Raw genomic sequence first — 12983 nt, 5'->3', positions numbered from 1 at the left:
TGTTTACACCTTACAACAGCAGCTACCGTTTGCATTTAGCGCAGTCTAAACAAAGTAATAAAGTATTCGGTGGGTGTTTATTGGGCTTGTAGCTGCATGGAAGGAACAAAGTTTGTCAGGATTTTTCCCGTTTCCATAAAGAAAGACTGCAAACAGTGGGTGCACCAGAAAACTCTAAAGCCCCGTACACACGAGAGGACTTATGTCCGACAGACTTCCGAAGGAGTTCTGCCGGAGTTCTGCCGGAGTTCCGACAGAGTTCCGACAGAGTTCCGACAGAGTTCCGACAGAGTTCCGACAGAGTTCCGACAGAGTTCCGACAGAGTTCCGACAGAGTTCCGACAGAGTTCCGACAGAGTTCTGACGGACTTTTCGACTGAGCGGACTTGGCCACACACAATCACACTAAACTCCGACGGATTCGAACGTGATGACGTACGACTCGACTCGAATAAGGAAGTTCATAGCCAGTAGCCAATAGCTGCCCTAGCGTCGGTTTTAGTCCGTCGGAATAGCATACACACGAGCGAATTTTTCGAAGGGACCGGGTCCGGCGGAGTTCCGTCGGAAAAATTTGAAGCATGTTCCATATTCTAAAGTCCGTCAGACTTTGGCGAATCAAAAGTCCGTTGCAGCCCACACACGATCGAATAGTCTGACGGAATCAGTCCGTCGGACTTTGGATGTTGAAAAGTCCGCTCGTGTGTACGCGGCATTAGAATTCTTAGGAACTAAAAGGAGCTTAGATTAGGGACAGCACTGGTAGAGGACAGATGAAAGGTAACTTGCTTTGAATATGAGGCAAGACCTCAGATAGTCACAAACTCAACTGCTTTGAAAAGTAGCATCAGGCTCCAAAGGTGACTAAGTCATTGTAGATGGGCAGGGATGAACCAAGGAGTGTTCCACTTGTCACTGCAGTAGGACCAGCAGGGGAAAAGTGGTTCCTCAATGCTGAATGTTAGATGATGCAGATGATATCAGTGCTCCATTCTGCAGTAATACTAACTGTAAGCGGGAAATGTAACAGCTCCCAGTAGTGCTAGTATTGAGGTAACTCTTGGTGCTCCAGGTAGGATCAACAGATATTTTTAGCACTTATCGAACAGATATAGGCAATTGCTTTTAACTGTATATTTAACAGACCAAAAAGAGCATTGTTAGAGTTTACATATGATTTAAAAGTATAAAAGTCTTTTTTTGTTTTGAATATAATGGGGAACCTTTGTCAGGTTTTTACTGCTATGTGGATCTCCTTAAGGCGTGGTTCACACCTATGCATTTTTTAGCGCTTTTTCAGTTTTGCAGACACACACTACAGTCCATTTAACCAGGTTTCCTATGGATGTAGTTCACATCTGTGCATTTTATGGAAAGGGCCAGGGACTTTTTTCTAGTTTTTGGTTCCATTGACTTCAATGGATGAAAAGCATGTATTGAAAAACATAAAAATGCACCTGCAATATGCAAACTGCAACCCGCACAGGTGTGAACCAGGCCCTTGAGAAATGTATCCTCATTTCCTGTCCCACAGACAAGTTTTTTTTATATGACAGGAAGTAAGGGGGCCCTCTAAAAAAACAAATAATTGACAAATAAAAGTGCTTTTCTTTATTATGTTGGAGGAAGGAAAGAACCCCTGTTTTTTCTGTCTGTGTTGCAGATTGTTCACTAACTTCCCGTTTTCAACAGGACAGAAGGCGAGAGTACATTTCTCTAAAATGGAGCCCTGCCTAGCTGTAAAAACCTCCCTACAGACCTGGGTGATTTTCTTTATGGACTTTATGGAGTTCTTTAAGCCCCTTTAGAAGCGGATAAGCAATAATATGTCTAGCCACCTTGGTGGTGCCAACTGATCAATGTATTTGTAGGTTTTTTTTCGTTTCTCATAATAGGCAGTAGTAGTTAATGCCACTCATTCAGGATGTAAATCTCAACAGGAAAACAGATAATGTAGCTATTGCCTTATATTTTCTTCAGCTAATTTGGTAACCATATAGCCTTTAAAAATAACACGATTTTCCCAAACCTGAAATTAAACAGGTACACGTGTGTATGAAAAGGTTAATATATATATACTTTCAAGGGAAAAGCCCAAACCTTGAGTAGCTTATCTTTCACTCCTGCCACCAGGATCTTTGTGCTGCGTGGTACTCTTGTGTTGGTGAGCAAAATCTGTAGCAATGGTACCCTGGAAAGAGGCCACAATATATTATACTGGGTCCGCTGTAACATTTCAGCAACCTGCTGGAAAACAGAAACAATGTTTCGCTAATAGAAATGCAGGAGTAAAATGAACTTCTACAATGGATCCGATTCTTTAATATGACCCTATCGATTGCTTTGGGCTTACAGTATTTATACACAAATCTTGATGAAACTTACAGTAGTTTGAAAATTAAAATGGCTTCGTATAGGACAAACTTATATATTTTGGCCAACATACAAACTAGAATACCTAATGTTTGGTATGTGTTTTGGTTTTCTAGGGAGTGTTTTAAAAGATATATGGTATTTGAGATGCCTGCTCAAACAAAAAGTCAATTTTGAATGTTGCCTTAGAATAGAAAGTACAGAGTTAATTAAATGTGGTCTGGAACAAGCGCACGTAACCAAACAAAATCATTTTTATTTTTTTATTTTTTTTTGCATTTTGTGAAAAAACAAAAAACGATGTACTAGTTTTGTATGTGTAACAGAAAAAGAAAATTAACCCGGGGCACTTCCTGTTAGTGTCAGATTGGCCTGCCCCTTGTACCTTCTAACCCTGCTTTTGGACCAACGGGATGGGTCAAGCCAGCCTTTTTACACAGGAAATGTTACAACTTTCAGGTGAGGGTGCCATGGGCTTGAGGGCTCTAACAGCACTCTAATAGACGTCTGAAAGTTTTCTCAAATAAGTCTACAGTAGGTGCTTTTTTTAATTACCAGGTCTATTATCAAGTTGAATTCAGGGAAATATATAAAAACTCTTATTATTCAAGTTATAATCCGATTATCTTGTTAAAAAATAAAAAAATGCATAGTGCCTAAACTGGGTGGCTCACCACTAGCTCCCTTGCAATACCCCAGTGTGCCAGTTTGACTCTTACTCCAGGCAAATTGTCAGATAAAAAAAATAAAATAAAAAAAATGAATCAAGATGCAGAATTTCCTGTTTATTTAAAAGACAGCAGTTGTCACCTCTGACATGTTTTGCGATGAAGAGAGCTTTATAAGAAAATATTGCCATTTTAATAAACAAGAAAAGTTTCTGCAGCTCAAAGAATGGTGATTAGTTTTTTTCTGCATTTCAGAGGTTGTTGAACATTGACTGCAAATATTAATAAATGTATGTTTTTCTTTTTTTCTTTTTTGGAAAATAGCATTTGGAGTTTTACTCATTCAGTAAGTGTAAATTAAATAAAAATGAACCAAAACAAAAGCAAAATAATTTGATATGCCGCGTACACACGAGCGGATTTTCCATCAGAAAAATCTTGGATGGTTTGAATTCTGCTCAAGGTTGGCTTGCTTACACACGGTCACACAAAAGTTTGCCGAACTTTCGACCGTTAAGAACGCAGTGACATACAACACCATGATGAGCCGAGAAAATAAAGTTCAATGCTTCCGAGCATGCGTCGAATTGTTTCCGAGCATGCGTAGGAATTTTGCGCGTCGGAATTGGTACAGACGATTGGAATTTCTGATCTGAACTTTTTCCGATCGAAAAATTGAGAACATGCTCTCAATCTTTTGCTGGCTGGAATTCGGCCATCAAAAGTCCGATGGAGCATACACACGGTTGCATTTTCCGACCAAAAGCTCTTATCGGTCTTTTGCTGGCTGAATTTCCGATCGTGTGCACGTGTCATAAGACCTTGTGTGGCCACATTGCAGTACCAGTTGAAAATGGATGGTACGTATGTATAGTACTTTATTGTATACAAATACATATTGGATGCAGATATAACAATGGTCATCCCATGATGGACTAGCACAGTGATCATATAGTATACATTTGTACACTACTCCCTGTGCCCAAGGTCCCCATTGGTATCAGTATCAGCAAAAAACAATTAAACTTGTGTGCTTCCGACCAAACGAATATGCTTACACGGGCAGAAAGTGATCAGATAGCTTTTGCGAATCAGTGGCAAGTTACCTAGTGTGTGCTCCCTGGGTTATAGTGGTATGTCAACCTGTAGTTACCAGTAGGGGCTGCCACCCAGACCATCTAAAAAAAGCTTTTGTAGAGCTAATGACATTGGGGCCAGTCCCAGTAATGACAACCATGGATCCCACCCTTTACTACATTTATTGGGACAACCTTTATTTTAAAAGATTAGCTTTTCTCTAGGAAGTGTATTGTTGACCTGCTATAATCTCTCCGCTTGAGTTGGTGGATGTGGGGGTAGCCATTCTGATGCAATTTTCTTACGTGAAAGAAAGAGTAAACTGTTAATTGGAGCGAAAACATCCGCTAATAATACTTCTTCATCTAACGCTCCTAGGAGACTTGATCAGGATCTAAAGCAATGTTTGCTTGCAAAATACTATTTATAATAGCTATAATTGATTGCCAGAAAGAGAATCATTTGGGGCCCAATGTATCTTCTTCAATAATATGAATTAGTGTACTCATGTATATTGGTACTAGCTACCCTGCTTAGGTTGATCTTGCATTGTATAAGCTTGTCTTTTTTTTTTTCAATCGTTGCATTCAGTGTTCTCTATGACAGCACTAATTAATTAAATGAAAAGTATTCAAAAAGAACAATGAAAAAGGTCAGCATAAAAAAAATATATACCTCTTCATCGGGGTTATTTGTCCAGCTTGATACTGTAAAGCACCACCTAAAGGGAAGTAAATCAAGTTACATTATCAAAGCTGTATCAAGCAAAAAGCACAGTCCAACAGAACAAAAATATATCAGTCAGCCAATGAATAATTCAGAGAACCAGAGGAAATGTAGTCTGTATACTTCGGTTGAATTTTGTTCCCTCAATGATTTTGAGGGAAATGGTTTTCAAAGCCATTCATATTAGTCCTATAAATTTCACAATCTATAGTCCTGACCAGTGCTAAACATGTGGAAACTTGAGATGCACCGAAATTTCGGCCACCGAAACATTTGGGCAGAAAATGGTATTATCGGCATTCAGCTAATAAGAGAACAAAAAGCAGATAATGGCAACGAAAACGTACGCGATTTTGCTGTGACTTTACAGCGAATTTGCGTTGATTTTGCCACGATTTTACCATGCTTATAGTGTTTTTCATAGGTCATGTGACTCCAAAACCTCATTAAACACAGATGTGTTAATGATGTGTTCTTGCTGCGTTTTCAATGCATTTCCACTGGGAGGTGTGTTTTTTGTGCAGTTTTTTAACTGAGCAAAAATGCAGCAAGCAGGATTTTTAACACCACAATGGAAGCCCGACGGACCAGTGTGCAGATATACATAGAATTTAGAGGGATACATTTTTCCTTGAGCTTTTCTTGCGCTAAAAGTGCCAATACTGGCTGACAATACATTCATATTCATTTAAAATTGATATTAGTTAAAAATTCAAATACAATAAAATTATATATAAAAATTATAAATATATTTTTTTAAACTGCCACTTTCGGTTTTCAGCCAAGTGCATCCTGCATTTTCTGTACCAAAATTCCCATTTGGCGCACCTCTAGTGGAAACCCAAAACAGGGTGGATGCCAATTGACATGTTGGTATGCCTTTGGATTGTGGAAAAAAAAAAAAAAAATCCATACAGACATGAAGAGAATATGAAAACTTCATGTAGACAGTATTTTAAGTGGGAATTGTGTCCAGGGCCCTTGAGCTGCTAATAAGGGTGCTAGCCACATACAAACTGACATTCCCCTGCTGTACGCTGTGTGTTTCTGATCACTTACACATATACTAAGCATACAGTCACTAAAAAGGTTTAAACAAAATAATGGTGAACCTATAGTTAATGACATACAGTAAGCACAAACAGCAGCATATGTATCAACTAATGCCACGTATACACTATCAGAATTCCGGCCAGAAAAAGACCGATGAGAGCTTTTCATCGGAAAATGCGACCGTGTGTATGCTCCATCGGAATTTAGCTGTCCGAATTCCCGCCAGCCAAAAATTTATAGCATGTTCTCGATTTTCCAGACGGAAAAACTTTCTATCGGTAATTCCGATCGTGTGTATGCAATTCCGACACGCCAAAAATCACGCATGCTCAGATTCAACTTTGAGGCAGAAGCTATTGGCTACTAGCTATTGAACTTCCTTTTTCTAGTCGCATTGTACGTGTTGTACTTCACCGCGTTATAAACGATCGGAATTTGGTGTGACCGTGTGTAGGCAAGACAGCTTGAGCCGAATTCCATCGGGAAAACCATCAGAGCTTTTTCCGATCGTGTGTACGCGGCATTAGACTAAGTATGCCACCCTACTACTTGGACTTCTGGACATTACTACTTACCTAGTGTTGCTACAGCATTATCCACACCAGATGGATTCCCATGGATTACCTTTTCCCCCTGAAATGCCCAATTATTAATGAGCTTTAACTCAGTCTCTGTCCACCTATCAAAAAAAACATTGTTTTAGTATTTAGGTTACCAAGGTAAAAAAATAAATAAAAAGACAAAAGAATATCACGGTATGTATATTAAAAAATGATCATGCAAGTGTTATACATTAATATTGGAAGCCATATTAAATACAGTAAGTAGTGTGGACTTCACTATGCTTATAATGTCCCAATTAAAACCAAATTGGAATAAAGCAAACTTCATACCTGGCATCTTCTGTGCCTTCCTGCACTGGGCATGAAATCTTTCCAGAGACAGTTAGCAAGGCAGCAGCCAGACAAACAGAATAGGCAGCGCTAGACCCCAAACCAGCTCCTGGAGGTAGCTGAGACCAAACCTCGATATTCAACCCCTTGATATCTCTAGAACAATTATAAAAGTTCAGAAAGCATTTAGTAGTACAGTTAAACAATTCCCAAACATCTCTTAGTGCTGTTTGGAAGTATCTACTGTCTCAAAATTTAAAGAGCGTTGAGGACTATGATACGTTCTGGGATAAGCACTTCGATTACAGAATAAAGATAAAACAAGGTTTACATTTGTTATAAGAAAATACATGTAAAACTCAAACTGGCACAGGCCCACTTTATACAATATATAAGATGTAAAACGACTATTATGAAGCAATATCAGATGTATTACTCTGTCCTTAGAGAAAAATCACTAAAGCCTCGTACAAACGATCGGGAAATGTTCGATGACAGGCTGTTGACGAAATGTCCGACCATGATTGGAGCCAAATGTTGGCTAGCATGTTTTAAAATTTTCCGCGTACAAATGTACGTTGTTGGATTTTACAAAAGTCCAAACACGCAGGCTCGGAAGCAAGGACAAGCCAGAAGCGGTCGGTCTTGTAAACTAGCATTCGTAATGGAGAATTAACATTCGTGATGTGGCAAATTATGAAATCTCGAAATGCAGCGCACATTCTCTTCTTTAATGAGATAATAATGAAGCTGCTTTGCTGGTGATACTGATGGAGTTATTGCAAGCTAATTTTTAAAGGCTTTTTTTTTCTCGCAATATCAAGAATAATATTATTATGCTTCTTTTTTTTTTTGGGCAAGTTACCACAACACCATTATCCCATAGTTTTAAGATCAAAGATACAACTATGTTGGTGTCCCTTGTCAACTCTACATTGGATTTTTTTAAATGTAACTGCCCACTCCTAACCTGCCATTTAAAGTAAAACACATAACCAAGTATTATTCTCCACAATTTTTTTATTGTGCAATAAAAAAAGAAAACAAAAAATTAGACGACATGTTATCTGCCAATAGAACTGAACCAAAAAGTACATTCTATGCATCCAAAAAAGAAAATATAACAAATCATTATTCAACCAAAAAATTGGCCAATAATAAATAACATGTTATCTCCTCCGATTTCGCAACATGTCTGGTTGACGAACGGCCGTTCAGAAACGAACTGAAAAGCACGACTCAACACTCAAACTTCTACTAACACAAAATTAGCAGAAGGAGCCCAAAAACAATGTAGTATGTCACTACATTCGTATTTGTTGCCCAACAATTGTGTTCCATATGTATGCAAGACAAGTTTAGGCCAACACCTTTCGGAAAAAAGTCAGCGGTTTTGTTGGCCAACAATCCGATCATGTGTAGGAGGCTTGAGAATTCATAGGTGTCTTTCAAATGTCAACCAATCCTGGTCAGTGAGTTGAAGAGCAGGCAAGGACCACTTGAGTTGCACCTTTTGGTATCTAGCTTTGGAGATAGCACTAATTGTAGAATAGTAGGTAGAAACTAACGTGATACTATCTGGACTTTTCAGGTTTTCAAAAGGGACTTAAAAATTGTTGGGTTATTATAGGTTCTGTATTACATGCAAATTGCAGGCCAAGGCTAGAAATAGTAAAATAAAGAAGAGGGAGAGGGAGATTCAAATTCCTCCCTTAAAGTTGAACTATAGGCAAAATCTTTTTTTTTTTTTCATTTTGCATAGAGCAAGGTAGGGTTATAACCCCCGTGAGATTTTTTTTTTTGCCATTTGTGTCCCATTGGGGAGATATCCCTTCACTTCCTGTCCCATGGCCAAACATGAAATCCCTGAAAATAAAGGGAATTCCTTAGGGACCCCCAGGTCACCAGCACTAGTATTCCCATTGGAAGATTTCCCCTGTTACTTTTCTGGAGACAACCCAAAATTTGGGATTTTCTTTTACTTTCGCTTTCAATGATAATGGTAAATATGACAAATATAGAGGGAGAATCTCCTTAACGTGGGCACAGACGGCATTGAAAGCTGACAAGAGTTCTAATCTATCTCCCCTCTATCCAAAACAAGAAAAACAAAAAAAGGTTTTGCCTTTAATTATACTTTAATTGAAGAAATGTTATAAAGTGGTTGTAAAGGCAGAAGGTTTTATACCTTAAGTCATTCTATGCATTAAGATAAAAACCTTCTGTGTTCAGCAGCTCTCCTCTTACTTACCCAAGTTCCATCTGGATCCAGCGATTTTGCACAAGAGACTTGGCTGTACAAGACTCCTCCCTTCCCGATTGGCTGAGACATACAGTGGGCACCATTGGCTCCCGCTGCTGTCAAAGTCAGTGAGTCCATGAGGTGAGAGAGAGGGGTTGGGCCTCGGCTCCTTGTCTGAATGGTCACACAGCACAGTTGCTTGCTGTGGGGGGAATCGGCAGGAGGGAGGAACCCGAGAAGAGGAGGATCTGGGCTGCTCTGTGCAAAACCCACTGTACAGGGCAGGCAAGTATAACACGTTTGCTATTTTAAAACAAACAAAAAAAAAAATACATTAGTATCACTTTAAATTCTTCAGTGAAACACAGGTGGCAAGAGGTTTACTGTATGCCATGTTAAAACCAACTGAGCATCTGAGATTGTCAGAGAGAGGAGTTTGACCACAGGGGATTGATTGTATGGTAAATTCATCCACTGTTATGCAAAAAAACGCTTTTGTATGTGAAGGAATTTTAGAGATCTTTGCATTCTGAGAGCAGGGGATTCTCCTCACCACCCCACAGTCATGCTGCGTACACACGAGCGGATTGTATGGCATACTTAGTCCGTCATACAATCCGACGGACAGTCCGTCGTACTTTCCACTGAACGGACTTGACCACACACGGATGCACAAACAGTCCGTTGAAAGCTTGCGCGATGACGTGTACAGCACGTACGACGGGACTAGAAATAGGAAGTCCAAGACACAGCAAAGCACCCTTCCGCCGTGTAAATCCTTTCTGGGCATGCGCCATTCTTAGTCCGTCGAACTAGCATACTGACGACCGTATTGTCCGCTGAAACCAAAGTACGACGTACAGAATTTCAAAAAAACCGAAATACTTAGTACTCCGGACTGCACGCTGAAAAAGTCAGCTGAAGCCCACACACACGAGCGGATTGTCCGCTGAAATGTGTTTCGACAGACTAAGTACGCCATACAATCCGCCCGTGTGTACGCGGCATCAGAGTACAAAAGTATTGGGACACCTGCCTTTACTTACACATGAACTTTAAATCACATTCCATTCTTAGTCTGTAGGGTTCAATATTGCGTTGGCACACCCTTTGCAGCTATAACAGCTTCAAGTCTTCTGAGTAGGCTGTTCACAAGGTTTAGGAGTGTGTCTATGGAAATGTGTGACCATTCTTCCAGAAGCGCATTTGAGGTCAGGCACTGATATTGGATGCGAAGGCCTGGCTCGGCTCCACTCTAAATCATCCCAAAGTTATTCTATCGTGTTGAGGTCAGGACTCTGTGCAGGCCAGTTAAGTTCTTCCAACACAGACTCGCTCATCCATGACTTTATGGTTCTTGCTTTGTGTACTGGCCCAAATCATTTGGTGGGGGGGGGGGGTTATAGTGTTGGGTTATTTTTCAATGGTTGGACTTGGCCCCCTAGTTTCACTGAAGGGAAATCTTAAGGCATCAGCATACTAAGACATTTTGGACACTTTATAACTCCTTTAATGTTGGATGAGAAGGCCTGGCTTGCAGTCTCCGCTCTAATTCATCCCAAAGGTGTTCTTTCGGGTTTAGGTCAGGACTCTGCACACCAGAACTCTCTAGTTCCAGTAAAGGGACCTCTTATGCCCCGTACACACGAGCGGACTTTTCGACATCCAAACTCCGACGGACTGAGTCCGGCGGACTATCCGCTCGTGTGTGGGCTGCAACGGACTTTAGCTTCGCAAAAGTCTGACGGACTTTAGAAATGAAGCATGCTTCAAATTTTCCCGACGGAACTCCGCCGGACCCGGTCCCCTTAGAAAAATTCGCTCGTGTGTGTGCTACTCCGACGGACTAAAACCGACGCTAGGGCAGCTATTGGCTACTGTCTATGAACTTCCTACGTCGAATCCAGTCGTACGTCATCACGTTCGACTCCGTCGGAGTTTGGTGTGATGGTGTGTGGTCAAGTCCGTTCGGTCGAAAAGTCCGCCAGAACTCCGGCGGAACTCCGCTAGAACTCCGTCGGAAGTCTGTCAGACTTAATCCCTCTCGTGTGTACGGGGCATTAAGGTTTCAGCATACCAAGACATTTTGGACAATTTAGTGGCAACAGTTTGGGGATGGACCCTTCCTGTTCCAACATGACTGCGCACCAGTGCACAAAGCAAGGTCCATAAAGACATAAATTAGAGAGTTTGGGGTGGAGGAACTTGACTGGCCTGCACAGAGTTCTGACCTCAACCCAATAGAACACCTTTGGGGTGAATTAGAGCGGAGATAGTTCATGTGCGCGTAAAGGCAGACATCCCAATACTTTTTGGTAATATAGTGTATGTCCGGCAGGACATTATCTGTCAGTGTGTGACCTTATTTTAAGCTGTGGCTCATTTACTACAATAAAGAAGGGGTGCTGCTTGTCGTTTTCCTATACGTCTAAGCAGAGAATCTTTTGAACTAAGCGATTCTTCAGAAACAATAGGTGCAGGCATGCCTTATCATGCTGGTAACTTTAGATATCTTGGTACACAGCCAAAATTTTCAAGAAATTTGACAAATATGTGACAGGGAATTGACACATAAAACACTACTCTTCAGGATAATTCATTAGACCTAGTTTAAATATTTATAGGAAGTGTCACTCACCGCCCACAGATGGAAAGGTAGAGGTAGAGAAAAGCCAGGGCAGCAAGTCTTTCTGTGTCTTTAGATCCTTCAGGAAAGCCTGCAAATGTCTTCAGTAAATCCAGCTGTTCTGAACTGGGGCTCACAGGCTCGTGTTCAGGGTCACCTACAAAAAGAAAAAAAATATATAAAAACGAAAACCAAACCCCACCAAAACTTTTTTTTTCTTATTTAGAGTAGGAATAACGTAGAAAATGTTAGAACCTCTGCTGGGTTTTTATTACTGTCTACAGGGAGCACACTCCACATACTTAAATAGGGAGATTTCCCTTTCACCCTTTATCTTTGTGACACAAAAGCGGAGATTTGCTGAAACTGGAGCACACAGGATCTGGTGGAGCTGTGCATGGTAACCAATAAGCTTATAACTTCAGCTTGTTCAATTAGACCCCTTTCAACACTGGAGGCATTTTTCAGGCGCCTTTAGGCTAAAAATAGCACCCGTAAAGCGCCTGAAAAACGCCATCCTGCAGTCCGAGTGTGAGAGCCCGAGTGCTTTCACACTGGGGCGGTGTGCTTGCAGGACATTAGAAAAAGTCCTGCAAGCAGCATCTTTGGGGCGGCGAAGGAGCAATGTATACACTGCTCCTCCACCGCCCCTGCCATTGAAATCAAGCGCTTTACCGCTGTTATAGGGGCTCTTTTGGTCGCTAGCGTGGCACTTTTAACCCCCGCTAGCAGGCGAATAAAGGGTTCAAAGCGCCCCTATAACAGTGGTAAAGCACTTTTGAAGTCTTTCAAAACAGCACCTGAGAGATATGGACTCCTCCCACCAGACCACAGGAAACACCTTCTTTCTCCAGGTCTTTAAAAGGGAGGCACCTCCTTGGTACCACACCTCAGTGGTAGAAGAGAACCTCCGGCCCCAGCTGGAACACATAAGCACATATGTTAGTCACAGCATGGTACACCAAACTAATAGGGCGGGTCATTGCTGTCTTGAAAGACTTCTGGAAAACAAGTTACCGGTAAGTCCAACTTGAATTTTCCCAAGGTGTCTTTCAGGACAGCACTTGAGAGGATAACAGAGACTTACCCCCTTAGGGCAGGACAACAGCCTGCAGAACCTTTCTGCCAAATGGCTGATTGCTGGCAGATGTGAAGTCCAGCCTGTAATGTCGCACAAAAGGTGCGGAAACTTGACCACGTTGCCGCCTTGCAAATTTGTTCAGGGGTGGGACCAGCTCTTTCTGCCCAAATGGCCGCAAGCATTCTGGTTGAGTGTGCACGAATTCCATCTGGTGGAGACAACTCTGCATGCGGGTATGCTTCCA

The 12983-nt window shown here is 41.2% G+C and overlaps 1 protein-coding gene across 2 annotated transcripts in view; it reads right to left on the bottom strand.

Annotated features, from left to right (window-relative positions):
- Positions 1–12983, bottom strand: part of MVK (mevalonate kinase) — a 50434-nt gene that overhangs the window by 19080 nt on the left and 18371 nt on the right. For both annotated transcript variants that reach the window (XM_077461321.1, XM_077461322.1), the window contains exons 4-8: positions 11671–11815; positions 6791–6946; positions 6473–6576; positions 4794–4839; positions 2101–2191 (exon numbers count right to left, since the gene is read on the bottom strand). In XM_077461321.1, coding sequence (XP_077317447.1) covers positions 2101–2191; positions 4794–4839; positions 6473–6576; positions 6791–6946; positions 11671–11815 — 542 coding nt within the window. The remainder of the gene's footprint in view (positions 1–2100; positions 2192–4793; positions 4840–6472; positions 6577–6790; positions 6947–11670; positions 11816–12983) is intronic.

The sequence above is a fragment of the Lithobates pipiens genome, unplaced genomic scaffold (assembly GCF_037356315.1).
Source record: "Lithobates pipiens isolate NorthernLeopardFrog02 unplaced genomic scaffold, aLitPip1_a1.2 Scaffold_3, whole genome shotgun sequence".
Lineage (NCBI taxonomy): Eukaryota > Metazoa > Chordata > Amphibia > Anura > Ranidae > Lithobates > Lithobates pipiens.
Note: the sequence above shows the minus strand (reverse complement) of the source record. Positions and strands in the feature narration are given on the sequence as shown.